The 24,724-nt window shown below is 47.2% G+C and overlaps 1 protein-coding gene across 1 annotated transcript in view; it reads left to right on the top strand.

Annotated features, from left to right (window-relative positions):
• Nucleotides 1-19,289, top strand: part of PARP1 (poly(ADP-ribose) polymerase 1) — a 37,578-nt gene extending 18,289 nt beyond the window's left edge. The window contains exons 13-23 of the mRNA XM_090263533.1: nt 1,428-1,623; nt 5,933-6,061; nt 8,435-8,518; nt 9,965-10,087; nt 10,670-10,798; nt 15,058-15,156; nt 15,611-15,763; nt 16,819-16,946; nt 17,665-17,726; nt 18,328-18,442; nt 18,734-19,289. Coding sequence (XP_090119659.1) covers nt 1,428-1,623; nt 5,933-6,061; nt 8,435-8,518; nt 9,965-10,087; nt 10,670-10,798; nt 15,058-15,156; nt 15,611-15,763; nt 16,819-16,946; nt 17,665-17,726; nt 18,328-18,442; nt 18,734-18,815 — 1,300 coding nt within the window. The 3' untranslated portion in view covers nt 18,816-19,289. The remainder of the gene's footprint in view (nt 1-1,427; nt 1,624-5,932; nt 6,062-8,434; nt 8,519-9,964; nt 10,088-10,669; nt 10,799-15,057; nt 15,157-15,610; nt 15,764-16,818; nt 16,947-17,664; nt 17,727-18,327; nt 18,443-18,733) is intronic.
• Nucleotides 19,290-24,724: the final 5,435 nt, after the last annotated feature.

Genomic DNA, 24,724 nt, shown 5'->3' with positions numbered 1-24,724 from the left:
AAGACATTTTTTAAAACTACTTTCATGTGTTAAATTTGATCTTTTCTTCTTAATACTTGAAAACCATTTCCTTACTGGAACTCCAGGAGATCCAGAAAGGTTTACTAGTGGGAAGGCAAGCCACTGTGGTAATGATAGCCCGAGGTAAGTCACAGTCGACCCCTGGTAGAGCCCTGCCAGCCTCAGTATGTGGGCACTGTCACGGCTTAAGTTCCTCCCATCCTTCATCTTTTCATCAAACCTTTCATTTAAAAGGTGAACGTGAGAGGTGACCATAAAGAGTACAAAGTATCTGGTTGGCCACTCAAACTTTCTGAAGCAATAAAGCTTACCTGTCGTTTAGTTTATAACCTACTCTTGTCAGAGATTTGGAAGTCAAAAAATGGTCTCTTGGTTGTAAAATACACATTCCAAAATCTAGATATATATTATACTGCAGGAGAAGGAATACTGTAGGGTTTTTGAAGAAATATAACAGACTGTGATAGTCTGTGAAATGACAGGCAATGAGAATAAACTTCTACCACCAATAACAAAGCCTTGTGGTGATCATGGGGTGTGAGCATTTTCCTTGTGGCCTAGATTTACTGGTTTTTAGAGTGAAAGAGTAGTGTGGGCTATTAGGGTCAGAAAATGTTTTTCGGGATAGGTCGGTGCAGTGTCTTCCAAACATTTCCAGGGAAACAACCCAAAATAAGTTTATATGCCTTTGGGAAAGAGCCCAGGAAAATGGTAGGAACCCCAAATTTTCTTTGAACTCTGGTTTTACGTTAAAAATGTATCTAAGTCATGTATTTGGGTTTCTAATATATTTATACTTAGGGTGATATAAAATTTAACTTAGTAGTTCCATTAAGAAAAACTAATTTAGCCAAAGCTGGGCAACACAGGAGCTAGAAGCTACCCATGATGTGTGCCCTACATGGAGATGGAAACAAAATGCTAGCCTGGGCCTGAAAGGTGGCCTGCCTCTCCCAGTTCATCTCATCTCAGCTTCTGATCTGAACCAAAAAGTCTTTATTATTTTTAGGGTATGTTGTTAATGGTTGCATTTCTTAAACACGTGGCTTCCAAATGATACTTTCTTTGGGGAGCAGAATTGGCCCCCAGGATTTGGTCCTCAGGCTTGGCTACCAGGTCCAAGTTTAAGCTGTTCTTGAGCACTTTATATAGTCAATTTGAAAGGACATTTTTTAATTACTTTAAACTTACTAAATTCCTTAATTCAGTAAAAGTAAAGCAAAAGTCCTTTATTGTAGCATCAGATCCTTTGTTCCTCTGTGTCAGTCACCATCATTTTGGGGTGTCTGCAGTTTTTTCTCACCCAGGTGGAATGGCAAGGAAGGGAAAGTCCTCCTGAAGTACGACCAGCCAAGTCACAAGTTTGTGTCTGACGCTCCTCCTTTCCCCCCCTTTGCCCCTCATAGGTATTGGATATTCAGGTCCTGGGGCCGCGTGGGCACAACCATTGGTAGTAACAAACTGGAGCAGATGCCGTCCAAGGAGGATGCCATTGAGCACTTTATAAAACTATATGAAGATAAAACCGGGAATTCCTGGCACTCTGAAAACTTCACAAAACATCCCAAAAAGTTCTACCCCCTGGAGATTGACTATGGTCAGGTAATCACTTAATGCTCTTACACCGTCTAGTTACAGTAAAAGGAGGGGATCCCATATTCTTTCCCAAACATGCCACAGATCAGATGGTATCACTGGTGAATGCTATCACATGTTTAAAGAATTAATACAAGTCCTTCACAAACTTTCAAAAAACAGAAAAGGAAGAAACACTCCCAGCTCATTATTACAAGAGGCCAATATAACCCTAATACCAAAACAGATAAAAACATCACGGGAAAGCCCTGACCTGTTTGTCTCAGTTGGTTGGAGCGTTGTCCTGTAAACTGAAAAGGTCATGGGTTCAATTCCCAGTCAGGGCACATACCCAGGTTGTGGGTTTGATCTTTGGTTGGGGCACACATGAAAAGGCAACCAATCAATGTTTCTCTCTCCCTCCCCCTTTTCCTCTCTTCCTCACCTTCTCTCTTTCTCTCCCTTCCTCTCTCTGAAAGCAATGAAAAAATGTCCTTGGGTGAGGATTTTTTAAAAAACTAAAGACCAATAATCTTTGAATATAGATAGAAAAACCCTCAAAAAATACTAACAAACTGAATCTAGCAGCACATAAGGATTATACACCATGACTGAGTAGAATTTATCCCAGGAATGCAAAGTTGGTTCAGCATATGAAAATGAGTATAATATAACATGAATAGAATAAAGAACAAAAGCCACATGATCATTCTAATAGATGAGGAAACAGCATTTAATAAAATCCAATACCCTTCATTAATAAGATTCATACCATGAAGTTTGAGATGGAGTCTTATGTATTAGCTTAAAACCCTCAAAGAGGAACAGTCTTTGAAGTTTTTCCTTAAACGCAGCTAACCACAACAGAGTAATTTAGATTCCAGGTAAGGTTTCTTGACTGAACCTATGTTCATCATGGATCATGTGACCTGGTTTATCATCAAAAATAGAAATATAGTGACATGCTCTGGTAGGTCACGGTTTTCTTATTTGTTTTTATTGTGATATAATTGATATAGCACATCAGTTTCAGGTATACAATGTAATTAATGATGCATTATTTGTATGTATTGCAGTGATCACATTAAGTCTAGTTAGCATGCATTATCTGACCGTTATAAAAATATGTTTTCTTGTGCTGAGAATTTTTAAGGTCTACTCAACAACTTTCAAGTATACCATACTGTATTATTAACTAGTCTCCATGATGTGCGTAACCCTCTGGCTTATTTATTTTATAACTAGACGCTTGCACCCTTTGAACTGCTTCTTCATCCATTTTGCCCACCCCACCCCTGCTTCCTGCCTCTGGCAACTACCAGTCCCTGCTCTGTCTATTGACTTGTTTAAGGGTTTGGATTCTTATTTTTCTTCGTACTTTCTTTATTCTTTATTTGTTTGGGGTGTCGGGGTTTTTTTGTTTTTGTTTTTTTAGAGTCCACATATAAGCGAGATTACAATCTTTCTCTACGTTATTTCACTTAGCCTAATACCCTCATGTTGAAAATGGCAAAAAAAATTTTATGGCTGAATAATATTCCATGGTGTATATATACCATGTTTTCTTTATCCATTTATCTGTCAGCGGACACTAGGTTGTGTCCATGTCTTGACTGTTGTGAATAATGAATGCTTCAGTGGAACGTGGAGATGCATATATCTTTTCATTTTTTGAGGAACCACCATACTGTTTATTGTGGTGGCTGCACCAGTCTGCATTCCCACCCACAGTGCACCAGGGCTCCCTCTTCACGTCCTGGCCAGCAAACGGGCACGAGGTGATAGTGTGGTTTTGATCTGCGTTTCCCTGATGATTGCTCGGGTTGCACATCTTTTTGTATAACTGTTGGCCATCTGTGTGTCTTTGGAAAAATGGCTAATTAAGTCCTCTGCCCATTCTTTAAATCAGATTGTTTAGTTTGGTTTTTGTTTGTTTGTTTTTTTGCTATTTAGTTGTATGAGTTCTTTATATATTTTGGTTATTAGCCCCTTATCAGATATATTTGCCAGTATTTTCTTCCATTTAATACATTACCTCTTATTTTGTTGTTGGTTTCCTTTGCTGTGCAAATAGGTCACAGCTTTTAGTCCCAAATTAATTCCTAATAATTTCCTGAAATCTATATTATTTATATTTGTAGCTTGGCCATCTCCCTCTATATGTTACCAGACATTCTTAGGGCTGATATTTTTATGGCCATTTGTTTTGACAAAATGCTGGGCTTGTTTTTATTTTATTTATTTATTTATTTATTGTTTTTATTACCATTTATCTCCCTTATAACCTCCTTTACCCCTCCCCCACTCCCACAGTCACCACACTGAAAACCTTTTACTTTTTTCTTTAAAAAACAAACAAACATTTTATTTAGTTATTTAGAGAGAAGGGAAGAGAAGGAGAGAAATATCAATTGGTTGCCTCTCGCATGTGCCCCAACTGGGAACTGAACCTGCAACCCAGGAGTGTGCCCTCTCCAGGATTTGAACTGGTGACCTTTTGCTTTGCAGGACAGTGCCCAACCAACTGAGCTACACCAGTCAGGGCAGAAAACCTATTACTTTTATAATGGGGGTGGTACATATTTATTTTGCAGAAAGAGAAATTTGTTGATAGGTACAGGTTTTAATTCCAAATCTTTGAGGGCTAGCATTTCTTGGAGGGAGAATTCTCTAGTTTACAGTGTCATGAGCTCTTACCATTAAACACAGAATTTAACACTTGGTTAATACTGAGGTTGAGACCTTGGACTTCAGGGTTAGACAGACTTGGTCTGACTCAACCTTGCCCCCTACTGAGTTCCCATTTCAAAAAAGCTTTAAATTTTTTTGGAGAAAAACAAAGGTATAAGAAATAAAAATTGCTCAGAATTTACCACAATTAAAATCATGGTATATGTCTTTTTCAATCTTCTTTTACTTCACAGGTACTTTCCATACTGTAAAATTGGGATTTTTTTTTTTTTTTTTTTTTACACATATTATGTTGTGACCACTTGCTTTTTTGCCATAATGTACCAAGAATGTTTCCCTATGATTTCTAGAGCAATGCTATCCAATAAAAGTATGCGACCACTTATATAAGTATCTGTATCTCTGTGATTACCATTAGAGGTGGAGTTCCTGAGTCACAGTGTGTGTGCGTTTCAGTAAGTCTTTGACACATTATAGTTTGTCTTTCTGTGAGGTTAGAACCTAAAGATCTGTACGTTTAGGGCTCAGTGTTTCCGTGTTAAGAATAGATCTGCTGAGATGTTGACAGCAGCAGCCATGAGCACTCACAGCACAGGTTTCTCTCTGCACCTTGGATCGAAGCCCAGTGCCGGCTACCTTCACTGGAAGCAAACAAACACTGTCAGTTGCTATGGACAGTGTAGTCCCGCCCTCGTGTGGTTCAAAAGGGAGAAAATTTGAGGCATTTCCAATACAGTATGATCTTGACTTAGCCTGGATTGTCTAGACCAGTGGTTCTCAACCTTCCGAATGCCGTGACCCTTTAATACAGTTCCTCATGTTGTGGTGAGCCCCAAATTATTTTCGTTGCTACTTCATAACTGTAATTTTGCTACTGTTATGAATCATAATGTAAATATCGATGGTCTTAGGCAACCCCTGTGTAAAGATCGTTCAACCCCCAAAGGGGTCACGACCCACAGGTTGAGAACCGCTGGTCTAGACGATGGGGGTCAAGTCTCATGCTGTTTATTAGGATGTACAGTCCCAGGGAGGACGGACATTGGGTGGGGAGCAAGGCAGCAGGGAGGAAGGGCTTAATGCTAGGATGCACTTTAACCCTGTCACGCTTCCTAGCAGGAACTGGGACTGGTTGCTTGATCCTTTGGGACTATAGGAAAGGCTGTATGAACTTAGTTGGCCCTGGATGAGGCAGTACAAGAGAAGAGGGAGAGAATTTGTCCAGTGTCCCTTGATCCAAGGTTTGTCCCCACGGCTACCCAGCACTTCTGGGTTGGGCACAAGCAGGCACTGGACAAATCCTCGTGCAGGGCACCCACACCCCGAGGGTGGAAGACCATGGGCAGGAAGTGGTGAGGGGAGTGAGAGTACCTTCAGAGCAGTCTGTACAGGGCTGGGTGCTGCAGCGGGGGCTGAAGTAAGAACCTGGAGCAGCCAGGAGGTCGGAGGGATGCGCCAGAAGTGTCTGGTCCCTCTGTAAACCCACACTCCTCCTGGCACCTGCTGCCCAAACCCTGCTGATTGACACTTAACCCTTTGGCTGGCAGCATTCCGCCTGCAGCCCAAACGCTGCCACCCCTTGGACTGTTTAGTTGGACCTCCTACTGATTTTCTTTTCCTTCACAACACACCTTTCCCCCCAAAGGATGAAGAGGCGGTAAAGAAGCTGACGGTAAACCCTGGCACCAAGTCCAAGCTCCCCAAGCCAGTGCAGAACCTCATTAAGATGATCTTTGATGTGGAAAGTATGAAGAAAGCCATGGTGGAATTTGAGGTTAGTGCACTTTATCTGAGCGTCTGCTGGGGTCCACGACTGGAGTGCTGAGTTGGTGATGCGCTCAGTGGCTGTTGTTGGATTCGGCCCCTCTACCTGTCCTTAAGCCTGAGACAGATGCAAGTGTGCCGAGGCCTGGAGTGTTCGTGAAGGATTGTCGGACTTGCTGGGACACGTATGGTGTTTTGTAGAGAGCTGTCCCCCGGGTTCTTGGACCCCCTTGCACTTTCCTCCTCGTTACTGCGGTGGGGTCTGTGGCCACACTCTTGGTGGTGCAGTCAGATCGGCCATCCAGAATTACCCTGGCAAGTCCAGCACACAGCCCACCTTCGTGGAAGAGCTGCTGCGACCAGCGCTGACAGAAGTATGGGGGGCTTCTGACACTTGCTTCTCGGATGAAATTTCATACCGGCTGTTTTTAGAAGAAGTTAGGAACCAGGCCGGGTGCACGGGGTTGCCGGTGGGGAATGAGTCCCGCTCTCCTGCCCAGGGCGGAATGTCCTACATGTTGTTTACAGCTGCCTATACTCCTGTTTTTCTGCGACTTGGGATTTTTCAACTGTTATCAGACCCAAGTTTCTTTCTATGAAATGATGTCTCGATGCTGTTTTTAACTCGGACAAGTAATTAGTTTCACAGACAGGCTGGAGACAAAGTGTGATGCCGCTCCCGGCCTGATGGGTTCTACATGGGGTTGGAGTAACCAGGTGGAGAGAAAGCGTGGTAACCCTGGGAGCTTGATCCCCAGCAGGGGAACCTGACACCCCCTGTGAGGAGGTGAATCCTGAGTCCAGAGTGGTGTGCAGGGGCGGAGGGCGCCCTGCATTAAGAGCCTGGGCTGCAGCACTAGAAGCCACCCTGGGCTGCAGGTGTGGCTCCTGGACCCCAAGGCGTCTCCCACCATCAGTTCCTCCCAGGCTGAGCTGCTGTGGAGCTGCTGCCCCGGCCCCAGGGCTATACCTGGAGTTCATTTTCTGGGGGTGGGGGCTGCTTGTGTGACTCAGCCCTCCTCTTGTTCCTGTGGCCTGTGTGTATGTTTTGAGGGTTAGAGAGACCAGTCTTTTCTTTTTTAAGTAAACACCACAGGGGCACAACATAGGGAATACTCCCTTCAGAGAGCCTGCGCTCACTCTGGTCACGCTGCCCTTGGTCAGAACATCTCTTGGAGTTTCTCTTTAAAATTGCTTTCAGAGCCAATTTATTATTCATACTAAAAGCCTTTGATCTTTTATTATATCTATCTTGGATCAAAATAAGTTATTCGCCTTCTTCCCTCGAGTTACCTCCAACTATTTAAGTCTTCCTAGAAACCAGGTCTCCCTCAGAGGGACAGTATTGAAGGCACAGGGATACTTATGTGCCATGGCCTGTGGTAGCTCTTCGACGCTGTCACTGCTGGCCCCTGGTTGGTGCCTGGTGAGCTGTGAGCACTTTCACAGCTCATTTAATTGAAGGGCCGCTGTGGTTCCACGTCTCTGGTACTTGTTGGCCCCATCTTTGTTCCAGGCACTGTAGGTGCCGGGGGTGCCAGGATGGGCAAGGTGCGGCCTGGGCCCCGGAGCTCAGAGCAGTGCGTTGGGAACAGGCACAGCGTTGGGATGCAAGGCGCAGGGTCCCCTGGTGCACAGGTGTGTGAGGGGACCGGGCGAGCAGTACAGACACAGGGTCACTCACAGTGGACATGTGTGCCTTTTGAGGAAGGTGGCCCTGTCTTACAGATGGGAACCCAGGCCTGAGAAGCAGGTGCACCACTAGTAGCTGGTGAGCAGGCCTTCCGGCTGCACGTGCCATGTTTTTCACTACAGTTCATCACACCCCCCGATGGCAGTCTCAGGGTAGTGTAAGCGGGCGCAGTATTGTCGAAACGGATGTTGAAACTGTTGGGGTGACTGATTTGAAAGAAACATTACCAACTTGATGTAAATGTGTATGTTCAGGAGCATGCTCTTTTAAAAATAATTTTTACCACTGTTGGTTGTTTTCCATCTGAGGACTGCCTTGACTCTTGAGACCCAGGGAAGGCCACCTGGGCTCACCCTCATCCTCACTTCAAAATTAGTTGGGAATTATGCTGTATCTCCCAGAAGTGCTGGGCTGGTTCACATCAAACGCAGGGGCAGGAGAGCCCTGGCTGGCTTATCCCTGCCATATTTGAAGTAGCAAGAGTCTTCCCATAGACTCTCAGCCCCTGCAGTGGGGGTGAGGCTGCAAAGTCTGCGAAGTTGGGTCACTGCATCCTCCCAGGAAGACCAGGCAGCGTTCTGACTGCTTCCATCAGGGCCCCAGAGGCCTGAAAAGGTGATCAGTCCACCTCTCCCATCATCATGCTGCACAGTGCCTGGCTTTCAGAGGGGAACTCCCCTGTCTCCTCAGATTGACCTCCAGAAGATGCCCTTGGGGAAGCTGAGCAAAAGGCAGATCCAGGCTGCATACTCAATCCTCAGTGAGGTCCAGCAGGTAAGCGAGGGGCCGGACTCTGCTCTGTCTTTGCTGCCCAGTGGGTCTCCTAGACCAGCCTCACCTGGCTGACCCCTCATCTAGGGGGTTCGCCAGTACATTTACTCAAGATTAATGGACGTATTAGGCCATCATTCATGATGATTCAGAGTTTTTTCAGCTCAAGTATGACAAGTGCTGCCACTTGTGAAAGACGATCACAAAACTGTTGAATTAGCAGTTATATAATAAACTTCTTGTAAACTTGATGAGGAATTTGGTTCTCCTACCTCCTAAAAATCTTCTGATTTTATTTTGTGTGTCTTTAAGAGTGAGGCTGAATTTATTTTGCAGTCACTGGGAAATCGTCAGATAGAAAGCTAAATATTGTCTTACTTTAATTCATGTTCCCCCATCCACAGAGCCTTCAAGCTGTGCCCTGGAGGGTTCCACTTGTATTTCGGGGTGGTGGGGCAGGCTTGGCTTGTGAAAGAAGAGAAGCACACAGGAAGCTGAAGTCGGGCTGGGAAAATGGGTTTTCTGGCCAGAGCTGGAGTAGAGGCCCTGAAATGAAGCAGTTAAGTCCACTTAGAGCTGGTCTGGAGCAGTGGCCTCTTCTGGTGTTACCCATCGTCTGAGATGTGAAAGGCTTTCCTGAGCCCAAGCTCTTCCCTGTTCCAGAATCCCCAGGCGGAAGGTCTGGGACAGTGTCCTTACCCGCTGCACAGAGCACACTGCAGCAGACAGAAGTTTTATGACCTGGAGAAGCTGATGGCCCTGTGAGAAGCAGACTTGCAGCTTCGGGCCTGCAGGGTGCCAGCACGCTGCCTCTGCCATCCTTGTCCACTCAGCGTGTCTGCCACGTGTGCAGTATTCCGTGGTCCGGCTCCTCTGCCTCTGTGCCCTTATTGAACGCCTTTTGCATGTAGAGTACTAATTGTCATTGTGGCAGGAGGGGGAACTTAGCCCCCTGTGCCTGGCTACCCGCACCTCCTGAAAATAGATACCCTGCTTTAAAGATGAAGTTCAGTGGATAAAGGGGGCCAGACTGAATTTTATAGCAATTGGTTTTTTACACTTTTAACATTTTATCATGAGAAGTTTTCAAACATACCAAAAGTTGAATTTTACAGCAATTTCTGTGAGCGTACCACCTGGATGCTACAATTAACATCTGCGTAGTGGATCTCTACCTCCCCAGCTCTTTGTACGAATGGAATTTTATGGGAAGATGATTGTGTGCGGAGCCTCACTGCATGAGGGTGAGGGTCCTGCTGCTGCAGGGTTCATGATACCAACGGGAAGGTGGCCGTCTTGGGAATTTCCCTGCGTTTCCTGGCTCGTGCACACAAGGCTCCCTCGGGACTCCACTGCAGCACCCGCCTTCTAGAGGAGAAAGGCCAGCCATGTGCTGGGGGCTCCGAGTAGCTGCCTCAGCCTGTGTTCCATCTGTCCCCTCCCCTAAAGGCATTGTCCCAGGGCAACAGCGACGCCCAGATCCTGGATCTCTCAAATCGCTTCTACACCTTGATCCCCCACGACTTTGGGATGAAGAAGCCTCCACTCCTGAACAACGCAGACAGTGTGCAGGTAGCACAGGGGTCCAGGAGGGACCGTTGGGTCTGCTGGGCTGTGGTGCTGCTCAGGGTGTTGCCCCCTGTGACTCCCTCTTCACGTCATGGTCCTTAAGGGCAGGGGTCAGTTCTGGGAGTGCCGCTTCTGTGTCGTCGTTTTGAAGTGGGGTTCTACCCACATTGGTGGAGACCAGACCACAGGCAGACCAGATGGCTTTCCTCCCTTGTTCTCCCTCATCAGTCTGGGGGTAAGAGCCACGGGAGTGGGAGAGCTTCTCGTATTCTTCCTCCCTGGTTTCACTCCCTGCCTCACAAGGGAACCAGTGACAAGTGGCCACCTGTCATCAGTGTGTGCAAGAGGACAGGCAGGGCTTACCATAGTCTTGTGGCTTTCACCTCTCCCCTCCCATAGGGACCCCCCCCCCCCCTTAGCATTCCAAGAAAGCCTCTGTGGTGTTCACTATAAATGGATGACAGACAGGAATCCCCCCTTCACTGTCCATCTGGGCCGTTACCTGCGTGTAGGTTTTCTGTCCCAAAACTGGGCAAGTCTTTATCCCTCACCTTGGATCCTAACTCAGAGTGTTTGTTCCTCCAGGCCAAAGTGGAAATGCTGGACAACCTGCTGGACATTGAAGTGGCCTACAGTCTGCTCAAGGGTGGGTCTGATGATAGCAGCAAGGACCCCATCGATGTCAACTATGAGAAGCTCAGAACTGACATTAAGGTAACAGTGCCCACCCTTTCTGAAGCATCCTAATCACTCATTCCTAAGAGCCATGGTCCCCAAACTTAAATGTGCATCAGGATCTGCTGTAGAGCTTCCTAAGAAAGATCGCTGGGGTCCAAGAATTGGCCTTTCTGTCAAATGCCAGTTGCTATTGGTGGTCCTTTGAGAACCTTAGAGCATTTCACCTACAAATAAGCACCTTGTCTGCAAGGTGGGCTGCACCTCAGTTTGGTGTAGAGACTGGTTTTTGAGGGGCCTACAGAAAGGTCTTTTTTCCTTAATCTAGAGAGGATCACTGTTTTTGGACGCTGTCGTGGCAGGAACCCTAGAAGGTTTGTGACTGGCATCCCATTTCAGGAGTGGAAATGCCTGGTGGCAGCTGTAGTAAAGATACGAAGCCTGGGCTCATATTCTCCAGTTGAAGTGGTCATGTTGGTGCACAGTCCTTGAACTTCTGCCTTGGAAACTCAGGCAGAAATCACGCTGGCAATGCTAACCAGAGGAGAAATTTATTTTTTACTTTTTTAGAATCAGATAGGAGCAGTCAGGGTGTTGCAAGCCCTGATTACACAGAAAAGTTAATCTGGAGGAGAAATTTTTGCCTCAGCTCCTAGTTTACCCTGAACTTGAGCCTGGTCTCATCTCCCATGTGCTGCTCCTCTGCCCCCATGTCCTTCCCTGCAGTATTACAGGATTTGAGTTCACCAGAGTCTGGTGAGCCTGGTATGTATGTATCACTAAAAAGAACCTTTATTCTTTGCTTAGGACAAAGCATAGATCTGTGGGTCTGAGCAGGGTAAGACACTGAATGTCATTGGTGTTGCCCCTAGGGGCGCCTTTCTGATGGGAACGCTCTGGGATTGGTTATTTATGAAGGGATTATTACTGTCTCCAATTACAAATTCTGAAGACTTTTTTTTTTTTTTTTTTATGCTTTATTGTTTATGCTATTACAGTTGTCCCAATTTCTTTTCCCTTTGTTCCTCTCCACCCAGTGACCCCTCTCCCTCCAGTTGTCCTCCCCCCCCTTAATCCATGCCCATTGGTTGTGCATATAGTTCTTCTCAACATCTTCCTGTCTACTCCACTCCCTCCTACTATGCTTCTTAATTCCTGTACCATCTCCCTCCCTTTCCCCTCCTCCCCCTTCCCACTGACCTCCCCCAATAATGTTCCCCATACCTATAATTCTTTTCCCATTCTCGTTGCCTACTTAGTCTGCCTTTGTTTCGGTTCCCTAGCTTCTGTTGTTGGTTGTTGTGATACAGTTTTCATTTTAATGTTCATAGTTTTGATCTTCCTTCTCCTAAACAAGTCCCTTTAACATTTCATATGACAGTGGTTTGGATCTGATAAACTCATTCAGTTTTACTTTGTCCTGGGAGCACTTTCTCTGCCCTTCTATTCTGAATGACAGCTTCGCTGGATAGAGTAATCGTAGTTGTAGGTTTTTGATTTTCATTCCTTTGAATATTTCTTGCCAGTCCCTTCTTGCCTGCAGAGTTTCTTTGGAGAAATCAGCTGATAGTCTTATTGGGACACTTTTGTATGTAATTCTCTTTTTCTTTCTTGCTGCTTTTAAGACTCTCTCTTTATCCTTAATTTTTGACATTTTGATTATAATGTGTCTTGATGTGGTTCTCCCTGGGTCCAGTTTTTGTGGAACTCTCTGTGCTTCCTGGACCTGTAAGTCTATTTCCTTCCCCAAGTTAGGGAAGTTCTGCTTCATTATTTTTTCACATAATTTTTCAATTTCCAGTTCTTCTTCTTCACCTTCTGGCAACCCTATGATTCGGATGTTGGCCCGCTTATAGCTGTCCCATAGGTTTCTGAGCCTCTCCTCGTTTTCCTCACTTCTCATTTCCTCTTTCTGCACTAATTAACTGTTTGTTCCTTCCCTATGTTCCAATTTGTTGATTTGATCCCTGGTTTTCTCTCCCTCACCACTTGTTTCATATGTGTTTTTGTTCATTTCAGCAGGACTAGCCTTCATTCCTTCCCCGTCTTGTTTAAGATCTGCTATTAGGTCTGTAAGCATTCTTATAACCAAAGCTCTGAACTGAGCCTCAGAATGATTTCCTATCTTCTGAGCTGTTCGATTAGATATTTGCTGGCTGGTCAGCTGCGTCACCGGGATCTCTATCATGATCTGTGCCATCCTGACCATTTTGTATTTACCTTTGCTTCCTGGGCAGGGCTGTCACTCCTCCTGCGCTATAGGGGGCACCCTGTGCACTTGTCACAACCGGGTGACCTCTCTCACCCACGCTGTGGCGTTTTCTACGGGGGTGGGGGTCCAAGATGGATTCCTGCCATTCACTCTCCACTGAGAGACTGGGAGTCTCCTCCATCCCCTCCCCCTCTGGGCCTCACAGTCCAAGGCAGTAGAGGTCTGCCTTCCCTGGCTTTGGAATCACAAGCTGACGGGTCTGGTCTGCAGCCCAGGGTGCTCCCCAGGCGCTTCTCAACTCCCCCTAAATACGGGTGTCTGTACTTACCGCTGTCCTGCCTCCATCACTGCTGCTGCCGCGGACGCACAGCTTGAACTCTCCTCCCCAGCCTCGCTCCTCCTACCCATCCAGACGAGCACCACTTCTCTATAATTTCATATGTTGGACTTCTATTTATTTTCTGGAACTTCTGGTTATTTCTGGTTTTGCGGTAGTTGTATTGCTTCTTAGTTGTGGAGGGAGATGGAGCATGTCAGTCTGGGCCTCCCTCTTGGCTGGAAGTCTCCTGTGTGTGTTTGCCTCCGTGTCCCAGTGAGAGCTGTCACTCTTGTTACATTGTAAGGGGCGGAGCCTCAGGTATTTGTCAATAACAGGCGTTTCACCACGTTGTGGCACTGTGGGGCGGGGTGGGGGGAGGGGGTGTCCGAGAGGGAACAGTGCCGCTTGCCCCGTACTCGCCCCTTTTCCAGGCACCTCTCCCACTTCCACACTGGACTGGCGCCCCTCTAGCTGCTGCCTTGGCTGTTGTTCCCAGAGTGGGTGGGTCTGCGGACGTTCCAGGATCGGGGGGCCCTTTAAACAAGCAGACTCTGTGGAGAGACTGGCAGTTTCTGCCTCTATCCCAACCCCCACTGGTTTTCGGTCAGAAGCAATGAGGCTTGATTTTCCCTGGAGCTGGGACAGTCTGGTGAGGAGCTGGGGACACTCCCCAGGTGTCCCTCCTGACTTCTTAAAACACGTGACTGCGCTTTCCGTCGGCCTGCTGCTATTGCCACTGCTGCCACCACCACACCGCGTCCTCTCTGCCCCGGCTCCGCCCCTCTTACCCATCTGGATGAGTATTTCTTCTTTATATCTTTGTTTGCTGGACTTCCGTGCACTTTGATTTTCTGGAACTTCTGGTTGTTTCAAGTTTTGAGGTAGTTGTATTCCTTCTTAGTTGTGGAGGAAGACGCAGCGTGTCTGTCTACGCCTCCATCTTGGCCAGAAGTCCGGAAGCCTTTTAATTAAGAGAAGAATTCCTAGATTTTTCTGAACTTTTGGATAAGAATATGAAAATAGGCCCTGACTGGTGTGGGTCAGTGAATTGAGTGCTGGTCTGAGACCCAAAGGGTCGTTGGTTTGGTTCCCAGTCAGGCACATGCCTGGGTTGCAGGCTGGATCCCCAGTTGGGGGCACACGAGAGGCAACCACACAGTGATGTTTCTCTCCCTCCTTTCCCCTCGCTCTAAAAATAAATAAATGAAATCTTTGTGGGGGGTCGATATGAAAATAAGACACACAGCCTTTCGCATAACATACTCTGGTTTGTTTAGCACAGATTACTTTAACTAACTGACAGGCTATTAGTGGGCCAGTGCTCTGAGCCACAGTGTGCTTGGCCCTGAGGAGTCAAGAGACAGAGCCTCCATCCCCAGCCTCAAAATCCAGAGTTGATTGGGTCCTTGCCACTTTTGATTGCAAGTCTTGGCTGTGGGGGTGTCTCCTGGCCGACATGTCTTAACTCCATGAACTTGACTATTAACTGGGATCTGGCACCTTGTTCTAAAGGTTCTCTGTTCCCAGTGAGCCCAGGTTTCTAGCTTTCCTTGTGGCGTGAAGAAGGTGATGCCCAAGGAAGTGGGGCCACTGGCCTGGGATCTCCCAGCAATGGGGCCTGGGACACGGGCTCTTGTTGCCATATGGGCTTTTATGAGGGCCATGGTATGATCTGCATGTCAGCTGAGCTTGGGACTGTTCTTCTTCCCACTTCTGTGTGGCTCTCTTGGGTCTTCTTGCTCATATTCCAAGACACCCTTCTCCTAGGTGGTGGACAAAGATTCCGAGGAAGCCAAGATCATCAGGAAATATGTTAAGAACACTCATGCGACTACACACAATGCATATGACTTGAAAGTTCTCGAGGTAAGAATCTCTTCTTCCCCCTCCCTCTGCCAGCTATTCCTGCTCCTTTCTCCAGCCTGGACCTGGGTGGAAGACAACAGTTTACTTGGCTTGAAATAACCAGAGGGAGCGATTCGTTTATTTGTTGAGCTGAAAAATTAGTAGTCTCACTGTTTGGGGGACTGCTGTTTTAAAGGACATTTCCTATCCTAAAATCTGGTTTTAAAATTAAAAATTACCATCAGAGATTCAAAATGAAGTGCGTCAGGTCTGCACCTGCTGTACCTATTATTCATTTTCATAGCTTGTCTGCTAGGTGGGACCTTGACTGAAGCACCTTAAACACCCAAGGTCTGCTAGGTGTTCTGGCTCTAGGGGACAGCTGGTCGATTCTCCTGTATCTGTTCAAGTCCTTGGGTTATGCCAAATACCAAATGGCTTCTTTCATCTTTCCTTTACTTAATACTCCAATCAGATCTTTAAGATTGAGCGTGAAGGGGAGAGCCAGCGCTACAAGCCATTCAAGGAGCTGCATAACCGAAGATTGTTGTGGCATGGGTCTAGAACTACCAACTTTGCCGGGATACTGTCTCAGGGTCTCCGGATCGCTCCACCTGAAGCACCTGTGGTACGTGCCTGCCCTGGAGAGTGTGGGGTGGGCGGTACCTGTTCCTGCAGCTGGTTCTGTAAAGAGGTTTATAGATCCTAAGGTGGTATATCACGTGTCCCAGTAAATAAGGGGCCTTGCTTAAAGATGGAGGTGTTGACTGGGCTATGGCTGACAGCTGGCTGTTGCCAGATGTGCCTCTCCAGGCCCGTTTGCACAGCCCCAGGTAGTGCTTTCACCTTCACTGTCCTAACGCAAACTCTGTCAGTGGTGTGACTGCATATGTGTCAGGCGTAGTTTCTGGAGCAGAAGAAATAAGGTGTTTAGGCCCTGCTGTGAATGCTAAGTGGGGTGTTGATGTGCAAAGAACAGACTTTGGCCATGGGCCAAGCTGAGTTTCCACCTGCGTGTACCACTTCCCAGCCAGGTGAGCTCCATGAGCTGCATTGTCTTCCTTGGGAGAATATGGTAATAAATGAGTAAGGCCCTGCCCAAGCTGCCCAGACACAGGGATTGTTATGTCACCTACTAGACTACCCAAGTGACCAGCTGGACAGGAACTTAGAGGTGGTCTTCCGAGTCCCTGGTTTTACGGTTGTAGAAAGTGGGGAGGGAAGGCATTTAATGACTCGCTAGTGCTGCGCTGTAGCATGTGACTCAGGCAAATGGCCTAACCTCTCTGAACTTCATTTTTCACTTACAAAAGGGAATAAAAATAACAGCCACCATTTATTGGGTGTTTACATGTGCCAGGTTCTAGTTCAACTGGCGTTTATTAACTCATTTAGTTTTCACAACAGCCCCGTGAGGTTCTTTACCCCAGTTCAGAGAAAAAGAAAGCGGGGTCCAGAGAGATTTAAGTACAGTACCTCTCGTGGCCCTCAGTACCTGGCAGACCTGGGATCTGGACAGGCTGTCTGGAGCTCAGGCCTCGATGCCCTACTGGGGGTGTTGAGAGACTTGGAAGTGGCCAGTGCAGCACTCAGCTTGGCGCCTGGCTCACTGGCACGCGGGAATAGGTGATGCTGCTAACTTCCCATTAGCAGGTTTTCAGCTGTCCCTTTTCCAACCTTCAGACAGGCTACATGTTTGGCAAAGGGATCTATTTCGCTGACATGGTCTCCAAGAGTGCCAACTACTGCCACACATCTCAGGGAGACCCAGTAGGCTTAATCCTGTTGGGAGAAGTTGCCCTTGGAAACATGTGAGTATGCCTGGCTTCGGGGCTCTGCAGGGATGGAGGGGATAGGCTCTAGGAGAGCTCCCCTTGGCTGAGAGGTGACCCTGAAAATTCCCCTTCACAATAACAGGACCCAACAGTTAGGTGGTAGGTAGCAGAAAACCATTTAAGTGAAGTGAACAAGGGAGGTTGAGGAAGGCCTCATCAAACCCAAAGATGGGTATAGCTAGGCCTTGGGAATTGGCAGTGTCCTGGGAAGCAGAGAGGTCGACTTGCACAAAGCGTGATCACCCCTCAGCCCCCTCCCTTAGCTGATGTTTAGAGACTGACTCAGACTGAATTTTAGTCAGTCCCAGCTCTAAATACTCCATAGAGAACATCTGATTGTTCCAGCCTGGACTGGGTCCACTTCGGTCCCATCGGCTGTAACCCACAAAAGCAGGGTTATGTATAGACCAAGGGTGCAGGGCTCATGGACTGGACAAAAACCTGCAGAGTGGTCGGCCACAGCTCTAAACAGAACCTTTCCATGAAAGTTGCCCCAGAGCAGTGATCATTGGCACAGCTGTTCAGAAAGAAACACACCTTCAGTTTCTGAAGCCAGAGTGGGAGGAAGCTCCTAGCAGTGAAGATGGATAAAGTTCTCTGGAGTTTATCTCATTCTCTCACTTGACCTTGTTCTGCAAATCAGAAGAGTGCTGTGTCCCTGGAGGCTCTTCTGAAGCTGTCCTCTCTTTAACAGGTATGAACTGAAGCATGCTTTGCATGTCAACAGGTTACCCAAGGGCAAGCACAGTGTCAAAGGTAATGTGTTTCCAAAGCCTCTGGTGTATCCCCAGTTCCCCCAACAGCACAGGAGGGAGCTTTCTTTCCCCCAAAGGCTGCATTCCTGTGACTAGCTGTTACACAGCTGCGGATTCATTTGAAAAGTTTCACTCTGTATACTCTGGCTGCAGCTAGCATTGCAGATGCCATGGGAGAGTCTTGGTTTGAGCACCAATAACCAGGTGCACTGGCATTGCGTTTTAACCTCTTAGCTCCAGGACTGAGGGACCTCTCAGGACCCAGTGGCACCTGGAGCATCTTGGATTGTGGAGCCCATAGTACCTGATGAGATAGGACCCCAACTGCTTGGTTGAAGTGACTGCTTTGGAATTCTGCTCAACGGAAATGTGACTGGGGAGGAGGTTGCAGTGTGCATTATTCTTATTAAAAATCACATAAGGCTGGTACCCTGGGAACTTAATTTATAACCTATAGTTTTTTTATCTGGAAGAAAGATAGAGTATGGAATTTGTATGTCTTTAAAATGAACACATAAACCGAAAACAAATGAAACTCATCTCCCTGGAACACTCAACATCTGTTCTCACAATCCATCCCCCTCCTGCCTTCTCTTTTGCAGGCTTGGGCAAGACCACCCCTGACCCTTCAGCTAGTATTACCCTGGATGGTGTAGAGGTTCCTCTTGGGACTGGGATTTCGTCTGGTGTCAATGACACCTGTCTGCTGTATAACGAGTATCCTTTCACAAGTGGGCTGTGTGAGCCTGAAGGGATGTGCAGGGACTGTAGAGCCACTTCTACAGCCTCTTAACCTGGGCAGACTGGTGAGAGGTTGTCTTTAAATGGGTCTCACGGTGAGAACTTGCCCTCACCGGTCTCCCTCTTTACCTGTGATAACCTGATAGCCCCGCCTGTTGTGCAAGCCCAGCGAACACGGTGTGACCAGCCCAAGCACTCTGCCAGTCTGGGGGGCGCACGCGCTCTCCACCATGAAACTGTTTGCTCCTTGACACACTTCCCCTCCAGGTACATTGTCTACGATACTGCTCAGGTGAATCTGAAGTACCTGCTGAAGCTGAAATTTAATTTCAAGACGTCCCTGTGGTGAACGGACTCATGGCCGAGTCGCAGCCTGGTGACTGGTGTGAGTTTGCCTGGCGCGCTTCGCACTGGCTAACCAGGCGGAGAGCTCAGCTGGGTGGCTGAGGGCGCACCTTCACGGGACCTCCTCAGAAAGATTCGAACACTTGGTCACATGTTTAACGCTGTTTCCCAGCTTTTCAAATCCATTGTTCAGGTTGGTCTTGGGGTGAGTTATTTGGGGATTTTTTTTTTCCTTGCCAGCTTTAACCCTGGTAGGTACAACTAACAATAGAGGAGAAATTGGGGGGAGATGGGGGATTTTGTCTAGACTAGTCCTAAGGAAAGAACCAAGCCACTTTAGAACTTCTGACTTACTGGTTTCCGCAGGGGAGAAAAAATAATCTTCCACCCTTCTAAGTGTTCATCTTTAGTTTTGTTTTGGAAAAATGTTAAGCATTTTATTTTAAGGTAAAAATAAAAACTAATTTCCTAATATTTAGATTTTCTTTTTTGTTTGCATTTATTGTCACCCTTCTAGATTTTGGGGTTTTTTTTTTTGTTTGTTTAGTTTGTTTAGTTTGTTTGGTGAGCAGTGTGGGGAGACCAAAAGAAGGAATATTAACTGTTTCTCTTGCTTAGAAACAAAAGGCGCTTTCCATTTTTAGAGACACTTGAATGTGGGAATTCTCAGAGTATGTAGTATAGTAAGTTAAAGTTGCACTTGAAATTCTCTGCTTCCTTATGAGCAGTTCTGTCTTCCAAATTAAAAATATTGCTAATATGTTTAAGGGCTAATAATAATTCTCAATTAATATGGAAATGACTTCTGTGTTTGTGTATTGTGTGTTTGGTCTTATTGTGCAAAGTCTACAAAGACTATAGGGAGATTGTGCCCGTGTTTGGGAAAACCCAAAACGTGCCAAGTGGCAGACAGGACATTGTTCAGCTGAGTGACAGAAAACCAAACACCAGACCCCAGAAAGCACTCTTATTTCAGTGAGTCGGGTACTTGATGGTGATAAACTCACATCAGCCTATTGTTCTGTTCTATGGAGTAATATCTTACATATATACCAAATTGCCGCAGATACTACTGCTCTGTATTTGACAATGATGCTTAAATGTTTACGTTTAAGTTCCTTGAAAGCCAGAGTGGTACCTTTCGGCACTTTTGACCTTTTACAGAAAGAGAATAGGGCCCTGGCCAGTGTGACTCTGTTGGAACATCGTCCCATGGAACAAAGGGTTGCAGGTTCAATTCCCAGTAGGGGGTGCATACAAGAAGGCAACCAATCGATGTTTCTCTTTCACGTTGATGTATGTATTTTGCTTCCCTACCCCCACCTCAAAGCAGTGGGAAAAAAAGCTTCAGGTGAGGATTCTTTTAAAAAGATGTTTTGTTTTGTTAAAGAAAGAGAATGGGAAGTGTGGGCCTGAAGGGAGGGTCACGGGGAAGAGAAGGCAGCGAAGGGGGCGCTGTCTCAAACCCAGAAGCTGCTTGGATTTTCTGGCAAGGGAGACAGAGGGACATATCATTCAGGACAGGAAAGAAGAAAAACACTTAGGTTTTCTCTGAATTGAGCTACATATAAATGACTGTAACAACTGGTGCCATTTCTGAACTAGGGTTCTGTCACACAGAAGCCGTGTTTGTCACTTCATGGAGTTAATACAAGGGACATACAAACCCGAGTTAAGCTGTTAGATTTCAGATGTGGAAACGCAGCAAGTCAGCTCAATAACAGTGAAGTTCTTAACTTTTCCAGTGTACTTGATTTTTATGAAAATCTTTCGCACTTTTGACCTGAGACACCCCCCTCCGCTCCTGATTAGCCAGCCATTCAGTATAAGGCTCTCAGGCTCCCTGGATCCCGAATATTCTGTATTCCCCTTTTTTATCAGCACAGAGAGAAGCCATTACCCTCCCAGTACCTGATTAAACAAAGTATTTTTAGGCGGGAGTGATTGCGTAGTGGGTTCCCTGTAATCAAAACTGGTTTCTTAAAGAGAGGTTAATATTTCATTTTTTTCTTCTAAAACAGGGAGCCTGCCACACTCTGTTTCAGTATTCATGTTTTAGTTTTCTTTCACTGTAAAAATTTCAAATCCTAGCAAGGTGCAGTCAAAATGTGAGCACCCTGAGATTAAAAATGTTATTTTTTAGAAAAAATTAAAAACCCTCCACAGAAACTGTGCTTGGACGAGAGACGAGGAGCTGCACTCTGCCTCCTGGTGAGCTGCCCGAGACCGCACTGCTCCGCACGGACCACTTGCGTGGCTGTCAACACTGAGCGTGGTGCTAACCGGCGGGTTTTTGCACTGGCGGTTCTCTTGCTGCACATCCAGTGGCCGCCCTTTGGAGGTGGAAGGCAGCCCCTTCAGCCTCCCAGAGCATGTCTGTGGAGCTGCTGCAGAGATTCGCCTGGAAGTGCGCCGTGGGTGAACCGCAGCACTGGGCTTTAGGCAGTGCCCTGAACGAAGTGCAGTGGTGGCCTGGGCCCCGTGGCACGCGTAGTGCGTACGCTGTTAAGTCTTCACACTGAAAGCCTGCGAGGTGCATTGGCCTTCGGCCTCCAGAAACCTTGTGTCTCCTCACCAGGAATCTGAGTATCAGGAAAGGATTATCTTTGACCTGTTGGGCTGGTTTTGTTACCCAGGTACTTGGGGATTTCACATTTCCCAAAGTGATGCCACTTCCTTCCCCTTAAATTTAGTGTTTCATCTCCCAAAAAATTGGGGTTCATTTTATTTTAAGGAAGGGTGTTTTTTTACCACTTCTTCAGGTAGGGCCTTTCACATGGAGACTCATTAGGGGCTGGTTTGGTAAGTGTGGCACAGTAAGAGCGTCCCACTGCCTCCTCACCTCTGCCTGGAAGATCAGACAGCAGCTTCTGTTTGCCCCCCTTGCCGGCTTAACAGCAGTGCCGGTTTTCTCATTGTCTGCTAGTCTCTAAAGTAGGTAATCTTGATTACAAGACACTTCTGTGAGGGATACTGCTGCGTGCCCCCGCCCCACCCCCCAGTACCAGTGATGGGCTCAGGGTGGGTGAAGCAGAGATCAGGCCCCAAAAGAGAGAAACCCTATATTCCCGGGGTCATCTGAGCCAGGACTCCCAAGGTCACATCCTTTCTACCAAGCCTCTCTGATGGCAGAAAGATGAATCAAACCTTCCTGAAGTCTTTGGGTACCTACCTCTGAGTTGTTTTGAGAATGAGGGCTAATCCCTGTGGTTTTTGACCTTGATATGCCCTCAATAATTCTCAGCCATTATTGCTGAAGTCCCAGGGAATGATTTTGCTGGTGTATGATTTTCAAGTAAAAATGGAGAAACAGGAACCAGAAGAAACAGTCCTGTGCTTAGCAAGGAGTTATTGGGCAGTCTTGGGAGAAAGAGCAGAAGGCTGGCTATACGGGGGATCTTAGGCCCACCTTTCCGATTTCCTGTGAAACCTCACTATGAAACGTCTTCCCTCAGTATGACTTCATCCTCCCAATCCTCCCTGTCATCCACCTTGACTGAAGGGACCAAACTCTACACTGTCCCCCAGGCCCAGCCCCACTTCCCAGGTAGGCCTTCTGGGGCTCAGAATAGCCCAGCTGCTGTCTCAGCGGATGGCCAGGCTAATTTTAGCCATGTGGTACTCACCCAGGGACCAGGCTGGACTTTTTAGATTTGAATAAGCCACTCTGCAACTTTGGTTTGGAGCCAATAATATAGCTAGTTGTTGTGATCTATGTGTCTGCCTAGAACTTTACAGGCATTCCAGAAATATAATTTTTAAAGAATTTTGTTTCTCTGAACCAATAAGAACCGAAACTATATAGCCAGCAGGCAATCAAGCCTATGGGGTTCTGAGGACAAGCCAGGAGGTCTGTGAGAAGCAGCTGGGGACACCAGCTCCTGCCTTCTTTTGCTGATAGCAGGCAGGTGGCACATGCCAGTGACCCAGGTGCAGGCTCCCTTGCACCTGGAATACCTGGTATCTTCAACCTGTTAAGGGGATAGGTGGGCTCTACCATTAAGGAGGGTCAAGAATGGCTGCGTGCATGTCACTCCCTGGGAAGTTCATGCAGAAATTTAGGTACCAGCACACTTCTCTGGGCAGTGGGTACATAGAAGCCATCAGATTTGTCATTGACTCCTAAGAGCAGAGGCTTTCAGAAATGCAACTACAGAGTATCACTAAGTCACCCTCAGCTGCTCTGACATTCTGCAATCTTTGTGAAGATGTAAGTCATCCCAGAAATAGAAATAGTTTCAATGGCAGTGCTTAGTGCTGATCTCAAAGACGGGCTTCTATGACACTGCTGAGGTCATTATCAGGCACCCCTGGGACAACCAAGTTCAGCTTTTTCTCCTTAACTTGGTTTTTTGCTGTGAACCCCAGTGTCTTTGCCCAGAGGATGGTCCTGCCCTGCTTGTCTGGAGTTGAAATCCTTTGCCTGATTCCAATTGTGCTGGTGGTGATTCCATTCCTTCTTGAGGTGGTTCCCAGAACACGGGGAAGCGGCTCCAGCTGGCTGTGCCAATCAAATCTCCCAGAGCCGCAGCCTGATCTCAGGCACCTCCCACACTCCCCAGTGCAGGGACCATCTCTGGCAGGCCCTGGCTTGTGGCAGCAACTGAGGAAACACATCTGCCAAACTGACAGCGCTTGATAAAACACGTCTCATCTCCATTATGTTGAACAAGCACAACTTTGCATCAAAACCATGGATTTTTTTCTCGCACTGCCCTTTAAAGATTGTTCAAGTGAGGGAATCTTCTGTCACTAGAAGAAAATTCTGCAGGCAGTCCCTGTGACTCTTGCCCTCTGTAAAAGACAGATGGTCTTTTACAGCCACAGTGACTTAAGAGTCAAGCGCAGTTTGAACTCGGCAATTGGAATGCCGGGTGCAAGATTACAATCAAACCTCTGAACTTGATTTAGCACTGCCATGACTCCCTCCCTCCCTCCTGTGGCTCAACTGGACCTGCTTCAGGCCTGCGGTGGGAGAGGGGGCCCCTCAAACTGGCAGGTGCATGTCTATTGTACTCACCTGTGCAGGTCTTAACACACAGGCATTCACCTCCAGTTTTGTGCTGCGAGGCTCCCCCTGGTCACCCACACACCCCTTGCTCTGACTCCAGGAGTGTGGCCGATCCCGAGTGCAGTGGCGTGCCCTGCCTCTCCTTCCCAGCAGTCAGTCCACGTCTTTCCCAGGAAATGGAGAGGCCGCAGCCCCCAGGCTTCCAGCCGAGAGGTTACAGGTAAGCCCTCCAAGGAGACCAGCCACCCACTGCCCCTTCAGAGGGGAAGAGGATGGGCTCGCGGCACAGGTTTCTTCTAAGGTAAACTTAGGAAATGCTTCTCTCCATACTGACCCCCTTTGACATCCCAGCCTGGCTGAGGGCTCTCAGAGTCCTGAACTCTCCTCATAGACTGTTTCCTTTTCATACCTATTGTTTTTTTATCCTTATCCCAGGATATGTTTATTGATGTTAGAGAGAACAGAGAAAGAGAAACATCAATCGGTTGCCTCTCATACACTCCCCGCCTGGGGATCAAACCCACAAGCAAGGTATGTTCCCTGACTGAGAATCAAACTCACAACCTTTTGGTGTGTGGGACAATGCTCCAACCAAGTGAGCCACCTGGGCAGGGCATCACCTATTTTTTTTTTTTTTTTTTTTGAAGTGAAGTCTTCATGAGCTTTCCCGTTGACAGATCCTGGGTGCCCTCAGCCCAAGGCAGAAGGCACAGTGGCCCAGGCACACAGGTGCCCATGGGTGGCTTTCTGCTGGTGCCTCCTCACTGAGGCGGTCATCTGCCAGCTCCTTAGGCACATAGCACAGGCAGATAGTCTCCCAGCAGCTGCTGGCCTTGACTTCCAGAATGCATGCCTGAAAGACAGCTGTGGGCCTCCCTTTCTAAGAAAACTATCTTGTCTTC

This window comes from Furipterus horrens, unplaced genomic scaffold (assembly GCF_987537825.1).
Source record: "Furipterus horrens unplaced genomic scaffold, mFurHor1.1.pri manual_scaffold_15, whole genome shotgun sequence".
NCBI lineage: Eukaryota > Metazoa > Chordata > Mammalia > Chiroptera > Furipteridae > Furipterus > Furipterus horrens.
This window is presented reverse-complemented; position numbering and strand designations above follow the sequence as displayed.